Raw genomic sequence first — 22,622 nt, 5'->3', positions numbered from 1 at the left:
CCCCCGATACCTCCAGCTCAAACACACCCCAACCAGGCACCCAGATGAAACCTAGCTTCCTAATGATAGCCGTCCGTTTACTCGAAGCCAAGCCACACTAAAAGCCTCCAATACAGGAAACACAATGTTGCGAGCCAATCAAGACAAAAAAATGCTACAAAACAGACAAGAAGGTATTAGAAACACCAATCAAGCAGAACACAGCAAACTCCAGACCAAATTCCAGACCTGTGGCTTTCATATGTTGGACTAGTGATGAAGTGTGTTTCAGCTTTTTTATTGAACACAAGAACGCAATAAAAAAGCTGGAACACACTCAGAGTTATATTTTTTGATAGAGCAATGCATAGTCTTCAATAAGGAATGCACATTTATTTTTTTCCCAAAATTTTTCATAAAAGGTTATGTGTCTTTTAGGGTCCTCGCAGGCAAGCCATGAAGGAATTGTCAGCTGACTTGGCCAGGTACCAACGGTGGCTTATTAAAAACAAAATGAAAGCATTTTATGCTCCAGTGCACGCAGAAGACATGCGAGATGGTGCACAGTACTTAATGCAGGTAAGTGATCTTTCTAAAAGGGAGTTTTCTTTTTTGTAATTGTTTGTGTTTTTTATTATATTATTATACAAATTTTGTATGAGTTGTGTTATATAACATATATCCCAATAGATGGAACGGCTTTACAAGATTGTTTAATAAATAATTTCTGTTTATAAATAGATATTATCTAAACATGTTTTAGAATTACAGTATAGGAAAAGTAATATTCAGAAAATAAAAATGGTCAGGAATAGGTGAACACTGTTTCTCATACAACAGAAATTGAAGCTTGATTGTTTTTTATGTATTAGAATTTGACATTCTTTAGGTTTTGAGTATCAAAAAGTAAAGGAAGGGAAGCTAATTTTTCTGCAGCTGGGTTTCATGCATCATTCACTGTCCCTCACTTGCTGCAGATTATTCTAAAAATTGCTACAGTTTGTAGAGCTCCTTCTATTCTGCCATATTATTAAAAGGTACAGGTATTCAAGAAATGTGTATTTGAATATTCTCTTCATTAGACAGTGAGATGACAACAGATTTGAAATAAGTCTTAAAGCCGTAAAATTCTGTGTGGTCTTATAAGATGACAAAACCACTCTCCTGCTCCCTTTTAGAAAGAATTCCATCCAGAAATAGAATGAAAAATATTAGGTCTCTGTGCAGAGATAATTCTGATGGCCTCCTTTACCTTTATAATTGTACCCTTCTTTCTGAGTTTCATTAGAAGAATCTGGAGAGTGCTGAGAGAAATCACAAAACAACTGCAAACCCTGTACATTATTTCAGTAGGAAAATAAGTGGCGTTCTCAGAATCTCTTTACAGCCTATTCTGGGTTGGGAGAAATGCTACTGTTCTCATCCTTCCCACAACCACTTTGAATGATGTAGTAAGCTCAAAAAGTATGAGAATGTGGATAAAAATATTGATTAAATGCAATGATTCATTTTATATAAGTAAAAAAATTACTTATGTATTAATAATTTTATGCTAATGTTCTTTTAAAAATGTAGGAAGAGTTTTGAGACATTAACGTAGACTTTGAGGGGATATATGTTGTCTAGGACCACAGATAGTACATACCAACATTAATATCATGCTATAGTGTAGATCATCAGTAAAAAGCAACAAAAGTGCTCAAATCAATAGTTAGCAAGAAATTGCTCCAAAATGAGATTGGTCCTTCGGTTCTAGCAGAGAATGTGGTGACCCAGATGCTAACTAGTCAGTGCTATGACATAGAAAGGCACACGTTTGAGCTTAAATTTGCTTGCAAGATTAGTTTTTATTTCAGTCCTCATCTTGAAGCATTTAGAGGGCTTCTAAATTTTAGCCAGTTGTCAAATGATTCCCAATAAAACATAGGACTAAATAGGGTAGAAACATTTCAGTGTTTTTATTTAATCTGAATAAAGCAAAATTTAAAGATAGGCATACCATTCCTATCTATCTATCTATCTATCTATCTATCTATCTATCTATCTATCTATCTATCTATCTATCTATGTAGGTCTAGGTGTGGTCGGGTCTTTTCCCGTGTGAGATTAAGTGTATCTTGGCGACGTTTCGGCGAGGTCCCACTCGCCATCCTCAGGCTGGTCCTTTCGGCTTCATGCCAGTGCAAGCAGTGTGTGATTGGAGCTGCCATCTCTCTATAAATACTGGGGGCGGGGGGTAGTGTGCTGGGCTGGTTGGCAGCACTGCTGCCTCTTGACTGGTTGGGTCGTTTGTGTTTTGATCTCTTTTCCATTAGCCTCCTGTGTAGTAATAGCTTGGGTAATGGGTTGTGTGATGACCTTGTGAGATTTATTGCTGTGGTATCCTTGGTCTTGTGCTGTGATATCCTGGGTCATTTGCTGTGTTGCAACTTCTTGAGTTCTTGTGGTGTAATTTCCTGAGTTTGTCCTTCGTTTATAGGATGGGCTTGGGCTTGGGTCTGATTAGGGGGATTGGCGGTGGTGTCCCGTGTTGTTTCGAGTCTGGTGTTGGTTTTCGTGGCTGGGACTCATTTGTTGGTGAGGGCTAGCTTCCAGATGTCTGGTAGGCGGGAGGTATCATCCCGTCTATTCATGTTATGGGGGTGTTTCTCTATCTCGATGGCTTCCCTGATTATTCTCTTGCTGGAGTGTTCACTGTTGGATATTAATTTGGTTCCTTCAAAATTAATTTCATGTCCTGTGGCTTTAAGGTGCTGGAGGAGGGAGGAAGTATTTTCTTCTCTTCTGACTGCGTTTTTGTGTTCTGCGATGCGTGCATTTATTCTCCTGTTGGTTTGTCCAATATATGTGGCTGGGCAATTGTTGCATGGTATTTCATAAACTCCTTGGTTTTCTCGCTGGATCTTGTATTTGGGGTTTTTTAGGATGTTGGATTTTTTTTGGTCAGTGCCGAAGGCTGTCCTGATATTTTTTTTGTGGAGAATTTTGCTGATTTTGTCTGTGGTGCCTTTGATGTAGGGTAGGAGTGTGATGCCGTTGCCTTATTCTGTGTCTTGGTGTTTTGGGGGTACCTCTTTTCGGATTAGATTGGTGATAGTGTTTCTTTGGAATCCGTTGGAAATTAATACGTTAGTGAGGGTGTGTAGTTCTGTTCTCAGGTGGTCTTCGTCAGCTAGGCGTTTAGTACTGGAGATGAGGGTCTTGGCTATGGAGTTGATCTTAAGAAACTGAACACTCCGCCAAGAGAATAATCAGGGAAGCCATCGAGATAAACACCCCCATAACATGAATAGACGGGACAATACCTCCCGCCTACCAGACATCTGGAAGCTAGCCTTCACCAACAAACAAGTCCCAGCCACGAAAACCAACACCAGACCCAAAACAACACGGGACACCACCGCCAATCCCCCTCATCAGATCCAGGCCCAAGTCCATCCTATAAATGGACAACCACCACCTAGAAAACAGACCACGGCTGCTTCGCCAGCTATCGCACCCCCCCGACCCCAAAACCAAGCAAGCTGACACACGCCAAGAACACAGACCCAGACCACAAACTTGAAGCCAGACTAAAACCCAGAATGCTACATCACAGCCACCCGCTCAGGACATCACATCAGAAAACTCAGGAAATTATACCACAAGAACACAGCAAATGACCCAGGATATCACAGCACAAGACCAAGGATACCACAGCAATAAATCTCACAAGGTCATCACACAACCCATTACCCAAGGCGTTACTACACAGGAGGCTAATGGAAAAGAGATCAAAACACAAACAACCCAGGAGATTACAACTCAGGACCCACGATACCACAACAAAAGAACTTGCAAGCCCATCACACAACCCATTACCCAAGCTGTTAAAACACATGGAAATGTGTTAGAGGCTAATGGAAAAAAGATCACTACAAAACAAATGATCCAGGAGATTATAGCACAAGATCCAGGATATCTCCACAACAAAACTCACAAGGCCATCACACAGCCAATTATACCAACATCAACTCCATCAGCAGACTCCCATTGGCAGCAGTGCAGCCAACCAGCCCAGCATACCAGCCCCCACCACCAGTATTTATAAAGAGACGGCAGCTCCGATCACACACTGCTTGTACTGGCACGAAGCCGAAAGCACCAGCCTGAGGATGGCGAGTGGGACCTCGCTGAAACGTCGCCAAGATACTCTTAATCTTACACGGGAAAAGACCTGAACACACCTAGACCTACATACCGTGAAAATCTACGAATATATATATATATACTTTTGTTGTATATACTTTTTCCAAGGCTGCAGGTTTAGGAAGAATGAGACCAAATACTCTTGTTCTTGGATTTAAGAAGGATTGGCAGTCAGCTGATATGAATGATGTTGACATCTACATCAACTTATTACAGTAAGTAGTAGTAATTAAGATATTGTTCTTGTAACCGAATATCTATGCTTATCAATTTATCAGAGTTTTCAGAATAATTATAAACAGCCTTTTTCTACTAGTATATTCTGATATCGTGGGCAGTAATTCGGGATTTCTGAAGGCAAGCCTTCTCTATGGCAGTTCATATCCCTGATACTGTTTTGAGATGTGAAATGGACATTGGCTTTGAAGATAATGTGGAACGATAAATTGTTCCTGGAGAAGTGATTATGTATGATTATGGTTTTTGCTTTTTTGTGTTATATCAATTGTTCTAAGTCAAAGACTACCCATAATGATTTTGCCAGTGGCGAGCATTTGAACAAAAAGCTGAAGCTAGAAAGATCAATATTTTAGGTAAGTTTTTTGTTTTATAGGAGGATCCTTGGAGGCATTTCCTATATGGTTTCATTGATCAAACTTGCTTGTCCTTTCAGATTAATTGTACAAATTTAGCTAATTTTGACTGCTCACTGGTTTTCCCACTTCACTTCATTTCAGTGATGCTTTCGACTTTCAGTATGGAGTGGTTGTCATTCGTCTGAGGGAAGGTTTGGACATATCCCATCTTCAGGGACAAGGTAATTCTTATTATGATTTGGGATTTTCATAGTATTAGAATAATATCCTTTCTTTACAACAACAGCAACCACCCATCTGATGTTCTCTGTATGTAATAGGCTTCCTAGATATTATTATAATGTCTTCATCAGATTCTTGAAAACCTGAGGGGAAAAACAAACCCTGGAATATTCTGTTAGTAGCACTGTACATAATCCTGTCCTCTTCCCACTATGGGCAGTTGAGTTAAGTTCAGTTCTATTTCATTCTAAAACATATTACAAACTCTTCTTGGTGGCTTCTTGGGAGTTTTGCTTTTTTTTTCTTCTAAAAATGATAAGGATAAGAAACATTTTTAAAAGACATTTCCATAATCACACAATTTTTAGACTAATAAGTTCATTACATAATAAACTTGGCTTTAAGAATTAAGATCATGAAATTACTGCTAAACACCCCCCTCCCTCATTATCTCTTAGGTTGAAAATAAAATGTCTCTGTCACAGTAGCCCCAGGTCCAGCATGGAGATTATTGCATCTCAGTGATCAAATATTTCATCAGCTTTGTTTACACAATATTGTTGAAATGTTTAGCATCAAGATATGCATCAGTGGTGCTCCCTTTTCCTGTTTTAGAATTGAGAGCAATAGCAGGTGGAACATAGCAATGTATGTGTTGTGGCCTCAAAATATACACCACTGCTGCTTCTATGAATATGTTATTTCCCCTGTGGAGTTCTTCATCTTTCCTTCACTAGACTTCCTAAAGTACAAGTTTGTTTGCTTGCTAAATTTATCTCCTGCCTATATCACAGTGAGCCCACTCTAGGCATCTTACAACAATAAAAACAGAAGTGAAAAGTGTAAATATAACAGTAGGAACTAATGAAACAATAGAACAATGAAAAAGTAATGAGAAGATAGCAATATGAGAGTAGAGGATGGGGTAGGTAGGAAAGCAGCGGGTGAGGTGGGGAGATGGGGTTTGCTATCTATATCCAGCGTGGATATAAGTTACTTATATACTGTATATAAGTAGCCATATATAAACATTGATTACAAGATTAATTGGCTTAATCTAGTCAAAACTAGCAGTTATTCCAATCTTTGGTTCAGAGCCAGTGGACCATGTGACATAATGCTTGCCAGTCATTAAAACCTTACTTGCCCTAGATCACTAGTTACGTTCTGCTAATAAGCACACCTTGGGAGTATACAGAAGCATAGACACCTATTGGCCATTTTGATCTTAGCGACTTCTTTCTAAAAGAAGTTAGAGATGCTTGACAAAAGCCTTCACCAGTTTCACTACTATAAACCACAAATAGTATTTAAGAAAATGTGACTGCCAGTTCATAAGAACTGCCCAGTTTTAGGTGCCCCCTTAGTTTGTCCGTATTATACTGCACTAGCTCCCAGTTCTTTTCTGTGTGTAACTCAAAGTCCTGGTTATCGCCTTTAAAGTGCTGCATGTCACAGGACCAAGTTATTTCCAAAACTGAATCTCCCCAGTGGTATCTGCCTATTCCACCAGATGCAGATCCCTCCCTTTAAACATGGTCTCACAGTGAATCCTAGAAACTGTGCCTTTTCTACAATGGCACCAACCTTCTCCCATGATCCAGTATGCCCTAATTCTCTTAGCAAAAACCCGTAAAAAACTAGTTGTTCCCTCAAGCGTTGGATAAGGTAAGGCTGGAACACTAATTGTTAATGGGTTGAAGAGCACTGTCTGTGGTGCTCAAACTTATTTTTTTTATAACAGTAGTTTTGTTGCTTTTGGTTTTTATTGTTTGTGAGCCACCAGAGCTGTGACACATAAGATGAGCAGCCATGCCAGTCCTTTGAACTATATAAATTAAAAAAAAACATAAACAAGTTATAAAATCAGCAAACCATACCAAACTTTGTCTGCATGGACAGTCCCCTGAATGGGTATCCATAAAATTTAGATTTTACTCTGCAGTAACAGCACTATCCTATTATAATGGGTATCTGAATAAGCAGTAAGGTGGACCTGATTATCGATACTTCAGAATACATTTCTAATGATAGTGTACCTCTCTAGTTTTGATAAGAATTTCTATCAGTTGAACCAAGCTCCTTCATATGAATTGATGTTTCACCTAACTTGTTTGGATATTTTCTGTTTTTTGAGAATCCCAGCCATCAACTTAATTATCTCAGCAATTAAAGGCCAAAGTCTACCACAAAGTAGGCCATAATAGATCAGAGACATTGAACTGCACAACTGCAATTTCTTTCTGTGTTGTTACAAACATTTTCAATATGTTCTTAGATCCCTTGGTATCTTGGTCACTCTGTCACAGCTAAGGCAGCTGTGATTCTCAACCCATTTGTTATTTCTAAAGAACTCATTGTGCTTTCCAGCTAGAGATAGTCTTCTGATACAGAGTAAGGCTAATTGCATCATTTGAACCAGCATTTTCTTTAGTCTGTTAACCTGGTTCTTTTTCAGCAGATGTTTCCAGTAGATTTAGAAAATTTCCTAGAAACAGTATGTAAACTTTCACTTAAATGAGGCTGTTGTTAAATGAGAACTACCCTATATTTCAGATTGATTACTATGATACTCTTGTGGCAACTATCAGAAGCATGGACAGTTGTCCCAGAGTTATAAGCAGAGCTTTAATGCTGACTATCCTTTCTTTGTCTGTTCAGAAGACTCACATTCCATTTTATCTAAGGTAGTTTACAAGTTCTACCTAGTTAATTGTCTTATCCACCCTTGGACTTCTGTAGACCAGGGGTTCCCAATTCCCAGTCCTGGGGACTGATATTTGTCAATGGGCTGTGCAAGTGAGTCCCCTTCCAACAGGCTGTAAATAATATCTCTATAGGACTAATACAATATAGGTTGTCTTTGGTCATGGGAAACCATTACTGAAACCCTAAATACAGTTCTGCAAAGTGATCAGTAGTGACCTCCAAGGGTCAATGACATTATCCAATATTTAAAGTACTATTACTCCAAGTAGTGTTTATTATATTATTTTCATCTAATAAATGTTTTGGGATCAGTGAACAACCTGAATCTTGACAAAGAAGTTGATGAGGTGAAGAATTGGGGACACTTTATCTAATGCTGTGACATTATAATGAAAAAGCCTTTATATGCTTTATACGCTCATAAATGGATGTTTCTGAAACCTTTGGAAAAATTATTTTATATCTATTCTTTTTGCCAGTGATAAGCTTACTAAATAACTATGTATTTAATATATAGAAACCATGAAGAATGATGATAGACTATGTTCCTGTGATTGTAGCTCTTCAGTTACAGCACATTCACACAACCAATCTTCATTCTCTTGTGCAAATAGCAATAGCACTTAGACTTATATACTGCTTCACAGTGCTTTACAGCCCTCTCTAAGCGGTTTACAGAGTCAGCATATTGCCTCCAACAATCCGCATTCTCATTTTACTTACCTCAGATGGATGGAAGGCTGAGTCGACCTTGACTTAGAATACTGCATTCTAACTGCTGCACCATCACGGCTTTTGGCAAATGCTACCATTAATGCTACCATTAATGTGCATTCTGAATATGAACATTGAAAATTTTAAATTATAGCGATTCTAGTGGAATACCTTCACAGAATACCCTATGTGCAAAAGCTGAGATTCCTCCAGGAAAAATCAGGGTTTCAGATAGCAATCCATCCTTGCATAAATATTGAGTCATATATATTTTAATGTTCACAGAAGAATTATTGTCATCTCAAGAGAAATCACCAGTAACCAAAGACATCATAGTAAATGTGGACTACAGCAAGAAGACTGATACGGTAACTTCTAAGCCTGTTAGTGAAAAAGGACTGATTCATAAAGGTAACAATGTATTTAGTACATATATACTTTTTTTCTCCCTAGGAACTCAAGATAGCATGTGTAGTTCTTTTAACATAGGTATACATGTGCACACAGACATACATACACATAATTATTATTATACCAACACTACAATGGAATTTAACTCCAGATAGTAACTGATCACAATGTCATAATGCTGTGGTACTCCTTGTTATATAATGGAATAATCGGGCAGATCTTTTATTGGCCATATATCTGGTGAAGGGAATATGTTAAGTCTTTTCCTTCTTACTACGTTTGGTTTCATATTACAAAGATTGAAGCTGGTGAGAGTTTCAGAACCAGCCGTGTTCAGTTTAATTGGTACAGTGAAGTTTATTTTATGACAAATTAAATAAATAAATAAAGCTTTCTGTACATGGTGAATACTGTATCAAAGGGGTTGCTGATATGATTATGGCAAACTTGTTGATGTAGACTAAACTTAATAGATCAATCTATTGGCTCTGTGCTTGTAGCCACTTGTGTAGATTTAGTCTGTTTTACCCAGTGGTACAGCTTGTCTTGAGTTAAATGTGAGACTGATCATGGATTTTACTTATCCTCTTTCCATCTTAAACTAATGTAGAATTTTAAATTCTATCAATATTTTCTCTCTGGATAAAAATATTTTTGTGTATATGTATGTTTGTATGGATATGTGTGTTTGTATGTCTAGTGCAAAGAGAGAGGGATATAGTGGACATTTATTTCAGCTGTTTCTTTTTTTAAATAGTGTAGTGGTATAAAGAAAATATGTGAATATGCTAATTAATAACATGATGGCATGTATTAATTCATATTCAATTTTTACCATTGAATAATAAACAGTGGCCCATTATCATTAACATTGCAAATAACCTTTTTTCATTTTTTGTTTACTTTTAAAACTTGTCCAGAAGAAGAAGAAGATATCAAGACTCCAACACAGCCACTTTTGAAAAAAGGCAGGCCATTTTCCATCTTTTTTTGTTTAATCCATTTTCCCTTTCTGTCAGTGTCCATTTATTATTTCTTTCATATCTTATTTTGTATATTGCTTATCATAAGTAGGTTAATAATTCAGACTGCTTGGGAACTTGGGCGGGTGTTTTGGCTAGGACATTGTGTTAGCATTTTTTAAATTTCAATAACTTGTTTACCTAAATCATTTTTTATTGCTGTGCTAAAAATGTAAGGGTAAAATTACAGTGTATGTGTTTCCTTGTTCCAAATAGCTGATAAAAGTGATTATTTCAAGGCATGACAGATATCTAGATCAGTGATGCCCAACATTTTGTAGCTTTAAACTGTGGACTTTTAACTGGTTGCTTGGGGAATTCTGTGAAGTCCACACAAATTAAAGCTGCCAACAACAGATCTAGGTAGTGGAGTAAAAGGTGGTTGACCATTCATTTAAGGGTGGTTGACCTCCCACTCCTCTCAGCAGTCACCTGCACTGCATGTTGGGAGCTTCAAAGGCATGCAATGTGATGACGCTAAAAAAAATTCAAGTGTGATATGAGGGCCAGATCTTTTAGAACATACCTTCTTTATCTCTTATTTTTTTTCTATTCCTTGTAAACCAGCTTCTGCATTTGAATGGAGATGGCTGATCGGATATTTTGGACTTCATTTTCTTCCAAATGTCACTTCTCAATTTTACAGATCCTAAGGGCCCGTCTGTTCCTCTGAACTTGGCCGATCAAAAGCTGCTTGACGCAAGTTCCCAATTTCAGAAAAAGCAAGGCAAAAATTACATTGATGTTTGGTGGCTCTTTGATGACGGGGGTAAGATGCTTAAAAAAAAAAAAACGTTACAAGAAAATTAGAAATGTTATTTGGTATTTCTTTTCCAGAACTGGCTCCAAATAGAGTTGTTGTTTTTTTTTTCCCTTTAGGCTTAACACTTTTGATTCCATATCTTCTGACAACCAAGAAAAAATGGAAAGACTGCAAGATCAGGGTATTCATTGGTGGAAAAATAAACAGAATTGACCATGACAGAAGAGCGTGAGTTTAATGAATTAACAAAGTGGCTAAGATTATTGTTTCTATTTTAACCAAATCAATTAATCAAACCCAAACAGTGCATTGATATATTTATTATATTGTTTATAACAAAATTCATAAATTGCTTTAGAATAATGCTAATGCCATAATGAGGGAAAAGTTTTTATATAATGACTCCTATATTTTGTCGATCATCTTCTAAGCACTTCATAAGGAATTGCTTATGAAATTAAAAGTGGAATGAAGAATTAAATGTATCAATTTTTACTTAATCATTAGATTTAGAACATACTAAAAAAATGTCATGCAAAATATTTTACCCTACACATTTCATAGAATGTAAAATTGGAAGAAATAATTTAGTCTAATGTGAAATACACAATGCAGAAATACACTACAGGTAGTTCTTGATACATGATTGGTTGCTTAGCAACTGCTCGAAATTACAGTGGATCTCTCCAGAGCAACTTAAACCCAGATTCAAAGTTCTGATGGCTCCCCCAGTCACATGATCACATATTGGGCGCTTGGCAACCATGTTGCATTTATGGCTGTTTACAGTGTCCTAGGGTCATGTGACTGTGATTAATGATAGGTTTTACCAGAAACTGGTAGTTACTTCCAATTTACACCCCCCTCCCCAAAAATGCTCATGAACAGTGGATTTGCTGAACGACCGTGTTCGCTTAATGATTATGATGTTTGCTTTACAAACTCTGCATTTAATTTAACCACAAAAATGGTTGTACAGTTCGGCGAGAATTACATGATAACCCACTTAACAACCAGCACAACCATAATTATGAGCTCAATTGCTGTCATAAGTTGAGGACTGCCTATATTAACAATATACCTAACAGAGACCCATCCAGTTTCTATTCAAATACCTCCTCTGAAAGAGGACCCACAACTTTCAAGGCACTATACATTTCATTGTTGAATGTTCTACCATCAAGATTTTCTTCTTGATGGCTACCTGCACTTTGTCGTTTAAAGCCACTGCTGCTTCTGTCTTCTGAAACAATCTTATTGTTCAGCTTTGTTTCCTACATGATATAACCTTTCAGAGATTCTAAGCAACCATTAGAGTTCCCCATCGCCTGCTTTTCAGGCTAGCCATACCCAATGCCTCTTAGCCTTTCTCATGCATTTTTTTTTTATTGTGGCTGCTGTCCTCTGGAACATTCCAGCTTATCAGTATCCTTAAATTATGGAGTTCAGAATTGAATGCATTATTATAAATTTCCACTGTTAGTGATGATCTTCTTCTTTAACTTTCAGTATGGCAACATTGCTTAGCAAATTTCGGATAGACTTTTCAGATATCATGGTCCTTGGTGATATCAATACAAAACCAAAGAAAGAAAAGTAAGTTGCATACTAATTTTGAATATCAATTTCTGTGTAATTTAAATGAGATATAACATTAATGTTTAGATTCTAATGTAAAATGATTATACAATGAAGTTTCATTTTTAAAAATAGTTTAGAATAATTAGTAAGAAGCATTGGGTAAGAAATAGCTTTTACAGAAAATGGACTGAATTGCTATTAAAACAGAGAATCATTAAGTACCATATGAATGTCATGCTACTATTTAGAATTTCTGTATGATAATTTATTTTAATTATAGTTTTAACTTCAGTATCTCAATAATGAAAATAATGTCTTAGTATGATTTCTTAATTACCAAATAACCCTTAATGTCATTTTCTCAAACCACAATCAGAAAACAGATGATAATGTGGAAGATTAAAGATAGTTAAGAGCTGGAACTGGCAAATTCTAGTGACAGTCATTAACTGAAAAATCACATGACCATGCCAAATTTACAATCAGTTGCATTGCAGTATTAATACTAAGCAAATCACAATGGGTTGTTAATGTCACATGGTCACAACTTATAGCCCAGCGCTTTCATGCTGGAAGCTGATTCTGAAGGTTGCAATTGATAACCACATGCCTGGGCTTGGCTAGTCTAGTAAAGAAAAGGACCAGGGGAGACACAATAGCAGTCTTCCAATATTTGAGGGGCTGCCACAGGGAGGAAGGGGTCAAGTTATTTTCTAAAGCTCCTGTAGGCCAGACAAGGAGTAATGGATGGAAACTGAACAAGGAGAGATTTAACCTATAGATAAGGAGAAACTTTCTGACAGTGAGAACAACCAACCAGTGAGAACAACCAACCAATGGAACAGCTTGCCCTCGGAAGTTGTGGGAGCGCCATCACTTGAGACTTTCAAGAAGAGATTGGACTGCCATTTGTCAGAAATGGTGTAGGGTCTCCTGCTTGGTTGGGGGGTTGAACTAGATGACCTACCAGGTCCCTTCCAATTCTGATTATCTGTTATCTGCCTGTAGGATGCTGCAACCATTGCAATTCAGGTTGCAAAGTGCCTGAATTATGATTATGTGACCATGTGGACGCTGCAGTTGCCATTATTGTAAATTTATTTTTTCAGCGCTCTCATAAGTCCAATCACACGCTGAATGGGCAGTTGGTAAACATGGACTATCTGCAATAATAAGCCCCTGCCCTTTAAAGTCTTAACTAGTGAATCTTGTCCAGATGTAGAAAGGCAGGATTAAAGTTTCAGTTAATGAAAATTCCAACTTTACAATGTATAATGATCAGCCCCAACGCTACTTGGGAAGACCTAGTGTCTTTAAATAGTGATAAATTGCAAAACAAATTGGTGGAGTCCTTAGTGCTCTCAGAACTTGATTATTTCCCCAGGAGCTGCACTGAAGAGATTATCTAGTTGAGCTAACAAAACATCCAAGCTCAGAGAGGACTAAGAATTCTGTTGCTTAAGCCCAAACTACATTTATTCTCTTCTATTGGAATTTGTTTTTTTTGCTAGGAACTGTTCAGGGATATATAGTAGCTGTTCAATCCCAGTTATTAGGCCTGCAGCTTTAATGGCATTATGCAATATGTGACATGCTAGTCGCATGCAGATATTGTGGTTAAAACTGAGAATTAATATATTCCAACTCTGATCAAATAACTTTCAGCATTGCAGCCTTTGAAGAAATGATTGAACCATTCAGACTTCATGAAGATGATAAAGAGCAAGATGTTGCAGACAAAATGAAAGAAGATGAGCCTTGGAGAATCACAGATAACGAAATTGAGCTATATAAAACCAAGGTATCTAGCATTTTTTCCCACATGTACGAATTTTTGAACTTTACATCAGTAGTTCAAATTAATTTTTAATTTTTAAAGTTACTTGCCTTTCAGAGATCAGTAATGCCTTCATTTTTCTTACAGAGTCACCGTCAAATTAGATTAAATGAATTACTGAAAGAACATTCAAGCACAGCTAATCTAATTGTTATGTAAGTACTCATTTCTGTAATTCTTGGCATCCTTTCCGGTAAATATTTGAAATAACAAATCACTCAAAAGTATTATACACATGGTCTTTGTTTAATGTCCGTTCATTCAGTGAGTAATCGAAGTTGCAACAGTGTTGGAAAAAAAAAAAGGATTGTGACTGATTCTTGAACTTAGGATCATCGTAAAACTTGATCATTTGAGCCAACTCACACTTACGGCCACTCCCCCAGCTAACCATCCTGGACATGCGGGGAGGCATCATGACTCTGGGGCTTCTTGTGCTGTGGCTCTGGGGATTCTTGCACCCTTCTGGACCATCTCTCACCCTTGCCATGCCTCACCAGTGACCTGCTCCCTCAGTCCATAGTGATGGTACATTTTGTTGGCCATTCACATACCCTCCCCAAGTCCCATTGCACTCACCTCGCACCAGCCACTTGCACACCCCACCTGCACCAGTTCCAGTCTAACCTTGAGCACTTCTTTGAGTGGACTACTTCTGAGATGATTCGGGCTGCATTTAGTGCAAACATGATAACTAGCTCCTTGGTAAGATGTTGTCATCCTTGTAGAATAATGCCAATTATATGGTTGTTGTGCTGGTTTGTCAGGAGGCTTCTGGGACCAATTCATTTCCTTTAAAGCCAATGTTGCAACAGGATATGTGATCAGAAGTTTTCCTAGCTTGAATCTGTCTATCTCAGAGATGCCTGCTGTGAGTCTTCCCTCCACCTCCTTCTCATGAAGTTTCTATGGAACAGACTTCCTGTAGGAATCTTAATTTTTATACTGGCCCTGTTGCCTTTGTTTATGCTTTCTTTTTTTCTTTTTCTTTTTTTACAAAAGAACAGAATTTGGGGGGTTTGAGGAGATCTATAAATATTGCTAGTAAACAATAAATAATTAAAATAACCTTGGTCAATGTAAGCTTAATTGGAAAAGAATTGTATGATAATGGAAAGAATATAATATGGTGGTTTTGGGTAAATTAATCATTTAATTCGGTGAATTCTGCTTGAATATAGGTCTTGCTACTAAAGTACTTGGGGGTGATTAGCAGAAATAGTAGATCAAATAAAAATATAAAAATGGCTTTCAGCGGAATTGTTTGTCAATACTACTCAATGAACAACATTGAGTAAAACTATTTCATTTCAAAAAATATTTTGGATGACAGATCATTTTAAAATAGATTACATAATGCAATTCTAATCCTGTCCATCTGTGAATAAAAAAATTTTCCCCTCTGTTTTTTAACAGGAGTTTACCAGTTGCCCGAAAAAGTGCAGTATCGAGTGCATTGTACATGGCCTGGATAGAAGCTCTTTCAAAAGACCTGCCACCCATTCTCCTTGTCCGTGGAAATCATCAAAGTGTTCTTACTTTCTATTCATAAACTCTCTTGTGCAAGAGGCAACAGGGAAGAAATGGTACTTCAGTGCCGAGAGGAAAGGGACTGGGACGTTTGATTAAAATATTAACCTCACACAGAGGCAGAAAGTGATCACTTTCTCACTGTTCCCCTGACTCAAAAGCACATAAGGAAAGTCACTATACTCCTAAAGTTGTGGAAGTTCCATTTTTTTCTAATTCTTCTGTAGTTTAATCTTGCTAAATGGGGGAGGATTCCTTAGTAAAGAATAAATAAACAGGTTTTTCTTTGCTACTTGAAGGGCAGCAATAAAAGTGTTTATTTTTGATCAATGAAAGGGTTATAGATTTATAAAAACCTTTTAGCCTTGAGGTGCCTTCTGAAGTTAACCAAATTTCATCCATATATCATTTTGTAAATTTATAAAGTCAGTCTGCCATTGGTTAAAACTTTAGATCAGACTTCCTCTAGTTTCTAGACTCTTCCATCTTACAATAATAAAGATGCTGCATTCTGGTCTTCCATGAAGGTATTAGTTTGGACTGTTGTATGTTTCTTATTGTTTGGAACAGAGAGTTGTATGTCTGTCTGTGGTCTGTGTATGTGTCTGCTTAAGAGAATGGTTAGACTTAAGAGGTAAGTGGGATGACTTGGCTATGATAATAAAGTCAAATTTGGGCAGTTAGCATTGAAGACTTTGTAATGTTCAATTTTTACTACTGAAAGATGTACTTAATTGGAAACTACCGATGTTCTCCAATTCCATCCCGTCCTATGTTTTCCTTGGGTTCCTATGACGGAAGATTAACTGGCTAGATTTTATTGTGCAGCTCCGTTGTCAAAGGGTGCTTTTGTCACAGGATGCCATCAGTATAGGGATTGATATGGTGTGTGCCCTTTTGGGGGGACCATTTGGATAAAGAGTAGTTCTGTGGGACCATGTTTTGTCCAGAGCATCCAAGGACAGTTTATTTAAAATCTGCTAAAACTCTTGCTAAACACTCAGGTTTGGTTCTCTTGAGCTTTTTAATTTGATAAGAAGATGGTGTATTCCAGAACTGCCCATTTGTGTGCCCTCTGTTTGTAGATGGGTATATATTTCAATTGCTTTGTATTTTTTTATTCTATGAACTGCTTCCTGAAGAATCTTTTGAGGCTTTATCCAATAATTAGTAACAATGCTTAGACTTGATACCTGTAAGTTGCCTAAAAATATGTTTAAACTTTTGGCTTTAATACAGAGCGCCATATTAGATCAAAGATCTACAATTTCAGCATTTGTAAGGGAACACATAGCATATAAAACACAACTTTCTAGCTAAGTGAAATCAAAATCTGTGAACAAATAATTGTTTGGGAAGATCTGGTTAATGGGACAACAGGATTCTTGCATATTGTAATTATCTTCAGTAACCTATTACTGTAGTGCTGATTGTTTTTTTCCAGAAGTGCAATATACGTTGGCTGCCACATAGAGTAATTCATTGACAGGATATATTTTTCAAAGGAAATTGGAAATTTATAATATAGTAGTTTATTGTTACTTTTTTAAAAAATCACATTGCAAATAGAGTGTTGATTACTACCAGATTGGTTGATTGTTGCTGTGATGAGAGATGTAAAATTACTCAGTGAGGCTGAATTTCCTTTCCCTTGTTTTGTTAAGTGCAGACTTAGAATAGGATAGAAAACAGTGTCACCATCTGGAAGAAATGCACTTGGACATATAGCAGTTTGGCCCATTCAGGGCAGCCATTTGTGATGTGCAAAAGAAAGGAATTGCATTTCTGTCTGTGTGTGGTGGCTGAAATAATTATTTTAACATTTGGATCGATTGCTGGGTACCAAATGTAGTCTGTGACTTAAAAGTTCTTTGTCCAATGAGAATTTCCAATATTAGAATGCAAAATGCCAAATCCTGATTATAACATCATTAAACTTCTCCAGGTAATATATGCTATTAACTTGTTAGCAAATTTAGCCATTCCAGTTTCTATTTACTATAAATTTAATTTTCTTTTGGATGCTTTTTAAGTTTCAATCAGTAACTTGAAATAGTTTTCCATTGACACTCAGCAATATCATTTTTATAAATTTATTTTGTGAAATTTGGAAGTGTTTAGAAAATAGTTGAAGAAATTATTTATTATTTTCATCATGTTTGTCTTTCCTTTTTACACAATTATTTTATATGCTATTTTGTTTATTTAAAAATGAACTACGGTCTTAATTTAAAGCTTGAGCTTTGGTTGGTACTATCCACAGTCCAAAAATGTTATGTCATATTTTGATAATGTATTGTAACTGTTATCTACAGTTATGACTTTTCTAATGTTTTAACAACACGGAATATTGCAGCTACTATACTGTACTGAAGAAGGATCACTGCAATAAATGGAAGTGAATTAAATACTTATTGTCTAAATCATTTCTTTTTTTTCTTGACAATGTTTCGTCCTGCACTTGCCACCCCAGTGGGGCTCTGACCATTTTCCTTCCATGTCATCTGTTTAGGCTATTGCAGGTTATTTCAAGCATGATCGACACTTTCTGTCATGTCCAGATGAGAGAACTTTGATCTGTCGTAGTTGGTCCACTTCCTTCTTCAGGAGAATCTACCTAAACAGCCACCTGCTTCTAACTGTCTGCACCCAGGCCAAATATGAATTACTTGGCAGTATCAGCCTAGCCCAGCAGTCTTGCTTGTCAGAGATAAGAAAAATGCAGTTTTTCCCGTTTATCTATGAACTCATTCTTAAATTTGAAACTTATTCTCTCTCCCTCCCTCCCTCCCTGTTCTGCAAAACTTCAGTAACAGAATCCTCATTTATCTTAGAAGCTTTACAGCTGTAATGTTTCCAAAAAGAGTTCCTTGCCTTGGCATTTGCTCTTGTATCAGTGTTGCTAGCACTTATCCTTTAAAAATCAGCCAGAAGGAGCCAAGTTATTTACAAGACTAGGGGGAAAAACCCAGAACAATTTTGCGTTACTTAACTAATGCTAGGTTTATCAGAAATGTGGCAATTTCACTAATTTGGAATAAAATGATCCTGGAGGAACTCAGGAGAAAATGGAATTGAATAGGCTAGCTCTCCTGATTCATAAATGTATATAAAATTCCTTTTTATATTGCCTCTAGGGAGGAAATAATTTATGCATACAATTTCTCATTGATAGACCTGTCCAATATTTTATCTAAACTTTCCAGTCATTGCTGCAATTTCATAAACTAAATAAAATACATGTTCCATATTCCAGTGTATATATTGAATATTCTTTTTTTTTTCAAGGCTATTCTGCATATGATGAAGAGAACCGTGACCCATAAAAATATTTCTATTGGTATTAAGGTGCCACAGAATTAATTGTTCACTGTTCCTGCATAGATCTTTCCAAATTTTATCCCACTCAGCGTCAGTACCTTAAGTATGAAGAATCAGCTGCCCTCGATATTGGCTGTCTGCATTTGAACATCACCCCAAGGACCTCCATTCTGGCTGTCTCTGCTTTAAAATGTCATCTGCAGCTCAGTTGCAAACAAGGCTATCCTCATCTGCATTTTCAATGCAGGCAAACACAGTTGTGGTTTTACAACATCTAGAAATTGAGGTACTTTTTTGTGGGGGGAAGGGGCATAGTTTTAACAATGCATGGGTTGTGCCCTCTGCGCTGTTTCCCAACATTATGGATGAGTGCCAAAAGTTAAGAATTCAAAATAACTATCCACATGCAAGTAGCACTTGAGACTTGTAGAGCCATGACAATTGCTTTATTTACGAGCCTATAAAGAAGCACATTTTTCAGCAAGCAACCAGTCCCAGGAAAATATTTTCCAGCCCTTGCTGCACTTGCATCCTTCAACTTTATTTAATTGTATTTAAAAATCCTCTTTCCTGACCTCATTTGGAGGTCTGCTGCTCTTCCACTGGAAGGCCACAATCCTTTTGAGATAGAGCCAGTCAGCACTCCTGGCTTGTCTTTGGTACAGCATGGGTTGCATTGCAACCAACCTCTTCTTCAGCTTCATGCTCAGCTTCAGTGAGCTGCAACTGGTGGTTAATTATGCAGTTCCTATAAAAGTTTAATGCTTTTTTTAAAAAATTCAGCTGATCTATTATCATGTTTTATTATATTATTGCACTACTTCTTGTGAAAATGAAAATTGGATTGCTTTACATTCATTTTTTGTATTCATTTTTTTCTCTTTGTGAGACAGTTAAAGGTAAAATTCTCTGATCCTGTCTGCTTTTCTCCCATTAATTGTCATCGTCTTCAGCTGACGTAGTTTCTACAAAAACCCAGTTCTATTCATTAAGATGCAAAAGAATTCTGTATTTAGTTTTAACTCACGAGAAGTTCAGCAAAATGGTGGTGCGTAGGGTTTCCTGCCCAAGCAGGGGGTTGGACGAGAAGATCTCCAAAGTCCCTTCCAACTCTGTTTATTCTATTCTATTCTATTCTATTTTAAAAAAATATTCCAGTGATTCACAGATCTATACAGAATTACAAATAATTGCCTTTTCAGCTCTAGTCTGGTTAGCGTATGGTTTTAACAAGTTTCAGGATAGATATTTTTCCAGTCATGAGCTCTGAATGTAAAATTGCAAATCCTCCTCCTATCCAAATACTAAGCTAGGCCACAAGGGAAAAAATAAGCTGCTATTTATTTTTTTCTTTCACCTGCTTAGCAACATTGACTAACCACCTGCATCTTGTTGGAGGCTGAAGTTTTCTCTCTGGACTTGTGAGCATTCCTGAGGGGGACAATCTTATTCAGAACAGTAATTAGCAAAGCAGGTTTTTAACTGTTGCAGAACACACATTATAAGGATGAACTAACTACATTCCATGCCCCACATAGCTAAGAAGAGGCAGGAGGAAATAACTTCAAATAAGCCACCTCGTATAGCAGGCTTATAGCCAGTTTGATCTGATGGTTAAAGTGTCAGGCTAGAACAGAGTTCTCCAACCTTAGCAATTTTAAGACTTGTGGACTTCAACTTCCAGAATTCCTCAGCCAGTCTAGGAGTTGAAGTCCACAAGTCTTAAAGTTGCCAAGGTTGGAGACCACCCCTGGGCTAGAACACTGAAGCTTACCCCCACCATAGACATGAAAGGCTGCTGCATGGCTTTGGGACAGTCATTCTCCCTCAGCCCAACTCACCTCACAGGGCTGTGGGGAAAATAGGAGGAAGGTGTGTTGGATATGTTCACTACCTTGAGTTATTTATAAAAATAATAAAGGCAAGATTAAAATAAAAAATATTCTGTACGTATAGTTTTGTCTGATTTGTTATGTGTTGTGGCCAGTAGATCATGAAGATACTGAAGCATCATGTCATTGGAATTTGAATCGTAGACATTTCATTTCCCAGATTCTGCCTGGGGCCCCAAATGACAGCATTCACGGCAAACCTAGGAATAAAGTCATCTTCTGAGTAACATGCCTTGAAATCACTGCAGAGCTGGTTTGCTCATCAAAATGGGAGCACTAGAGCTTGACAGTTTTCCCTCCGGAAGGGGGAAGGTCTGTGGTGGTATTCTACTGGTTCAGCCCGGTTCTGCTGAGCTGGTAGCAGCGATAACCAGCGGAGACCGAACCGGTTCTCTCCACTGCTTTGCTGTTGGGCCCACCTGCCCGCCTGGGCTCCCATACTCACTTTTATCCTCTGAATTTGAAGCACAGCTGCTTTGCACAGCACAGAAGAGCGTTGCATGGCAGCTGCTGAAGCGACCAGGATCGTGCAGGCTTGCAGGAGGTGAGTTAGAACGCCTCAGTGCCTGCGCAGTGTGCGTTTGGTGCATGCGTGGACACAAAGGGTGCACGCGCGCAAAGCGCATCCACTAAGCCACACCCACTGAACCGGTGGTAAGAATATTTGAATCCCACCACTGGGGAAGGTGTATGTGAGTGTTACAGATTTGGCTGGATAACCACACTATAGATACCAGACTGAATGAATGGTAGACCTTGCTAGTCCTCTGGTAGCTTGCCTTAGAACAGGGCTAGTCAACCTTTTTATACCTACTGCCCACTTTTGTATCTGTTAGTAAGATTTTCTCTAACCGCCCACTGGTTCCACAGTAATGGTGATTTGTAAAGTAGGGAACAAAACCCCTACCGCCCACCATGAAAGCTGGAATGCCCACTAGTGGGCGGTAGGGACCAGGTTGACTAACTGCTGCCTTAGAATAAAGAGGACGAGAAAAATAGTAATAACAACTGAACTCCAATGTTCAGGCAGCTAGGCTTACATTGTAGTGGAATGTAGACTTGCAAGTTAGCCTTCCATTGCATTTACTTTCCTCCAGGAAAAAGGAGAAGGTATGAACCTGGGCTGTACATGCTTGCCAGTTTTGTTATTTGGGGGAAGCGGGGTTGAATGCAATATTGATTTATTGAAAATATTTCTGAAGAGTGATAGGAAAAGTCCTTTCTTATCTCCCAGTTTTCCCTCTGAGGAAGGTTGCTAGAAGCATCTTTTAACTGGCTTCTCCATTACTGTCTATGCAGGAATGGAGAGGCTTGTTGAACTGAAGCAGGTAGTAAGTCAAATTTGAAATGAAGCAGATAGTAGTCAAGTGGGAAACAGGAATTGAGAACGCTGTCATAGAGAAGTTGTCAAGTGCCATCTTGTGGCCATAGAAAAATCCTGCAAACTACTTAATTTGATTTTAATATCAAACTATATGACCCAAAATGGCTGCTGTGGCTGTCAAATTTGTACCCTCCATGCACTGAATAAAATATATATCAATGCAATGAACCTCTGTTGGTTTAATACCCAAACTTTTGTATTACAGATTTTCAGCGAAGCCATCAAACTGAAAGTATTCCTTTAGTTTCAGCACTACCTATACAATAGTCAGGAAATTTTTTGTTAATTCTAATTATATAGGAGCAGGTAAGAATTACTTTTGTTGTGCTTTCAGCAAAACATACATTGAAATACAGACATTTAAAGTGTGACAATTTCCCCATATCTCAGTTTCTAGGGCAACCTTTTTGTTCAAGAAGTCTTCCTGAACCCATATGCATGTTTAACCAACGAAGAGCTACAACTGAACTAAA

At 37.7% G+C, this 22,622-nt stretch overlaps 1 protein-coding gene across 3 annotated transcripts in view; it reads left to right on the top strand.

The window, feature by feature from the left end:
- Nucleotides 1-17,960, top strand: part of SLC12A2 (solute carrier family 12 member 2) — a 65,375-nt gene extending 47,415 nt beyond the window's left edge. For 2 of the 3 annotated variants that reach the window (XM_087926890.1, XM_026703954.2), the window contains exons 18-28: nt 418-558; nt 4,276-4,382; nt 4,905-4,984; nt 8,694-8,819; nt 9,740-9,787; nt 10,488-10,610; nt 10,721-10,832; nt 12,114-12,200; nt 13,851-13,986; nt 14,110-14,177; nt 15,439-17,960. In XM_087926890.1, the coding sequence (XP_087783016.1) occupies nt 418-558; nt 4,276-4,382; nt 4,905-4,984; nt 8,694-8,819; nt 9,740-9,787; nt 10,488-10,610; nt 10,721-10,832; nt 12,114-12,200; nt 13,851-13,986; nt 14,110-14,177; nt 15,439-15,574 (1,164 nt within the window). In that variant the 3' untranslated portion in view covers nt 15,575-17,960. The remainder of the gene's footprint in view (nt 1-417; nt 559-4,275; nt 4,383-4,904; nt 4,985-8,693; nt 8,820-9,739; nt 9,788-10,487; nt 10,611-10,720; nt 10,833-12,113; nt 12,201-13,850; nt 13,987-14,109; nt 14,178-15,438) is intronic. The other variant, XM_026703956.2, reaches the window with a different exon arrangement.
- The last annotated feature ends 4,662 nt before the right edge of the window (nt 17,961-22,622 follow it).

The sequence above is a fragment of the Pseudonaja textilis genome, chromosome 2 (genome assembly GCF_049901715.1).
Source record: "Pseudonaja textilis isolate UNSWEBS1 chromosome 2, rPseTex1.2, whole genome shotgun sequence".
Lineage (NCBI taxonomy): Eukaryota > Metazoa > Chordata > Lepidosauria > Squamata > Elapidae > Pseudonaja > Pseudonaja textilis.
The sequence above is the reverse complement of the archived record's forward strand: the minus strand, read 5'-3'. Positions and strand labels throughout refer to the sequence as shown.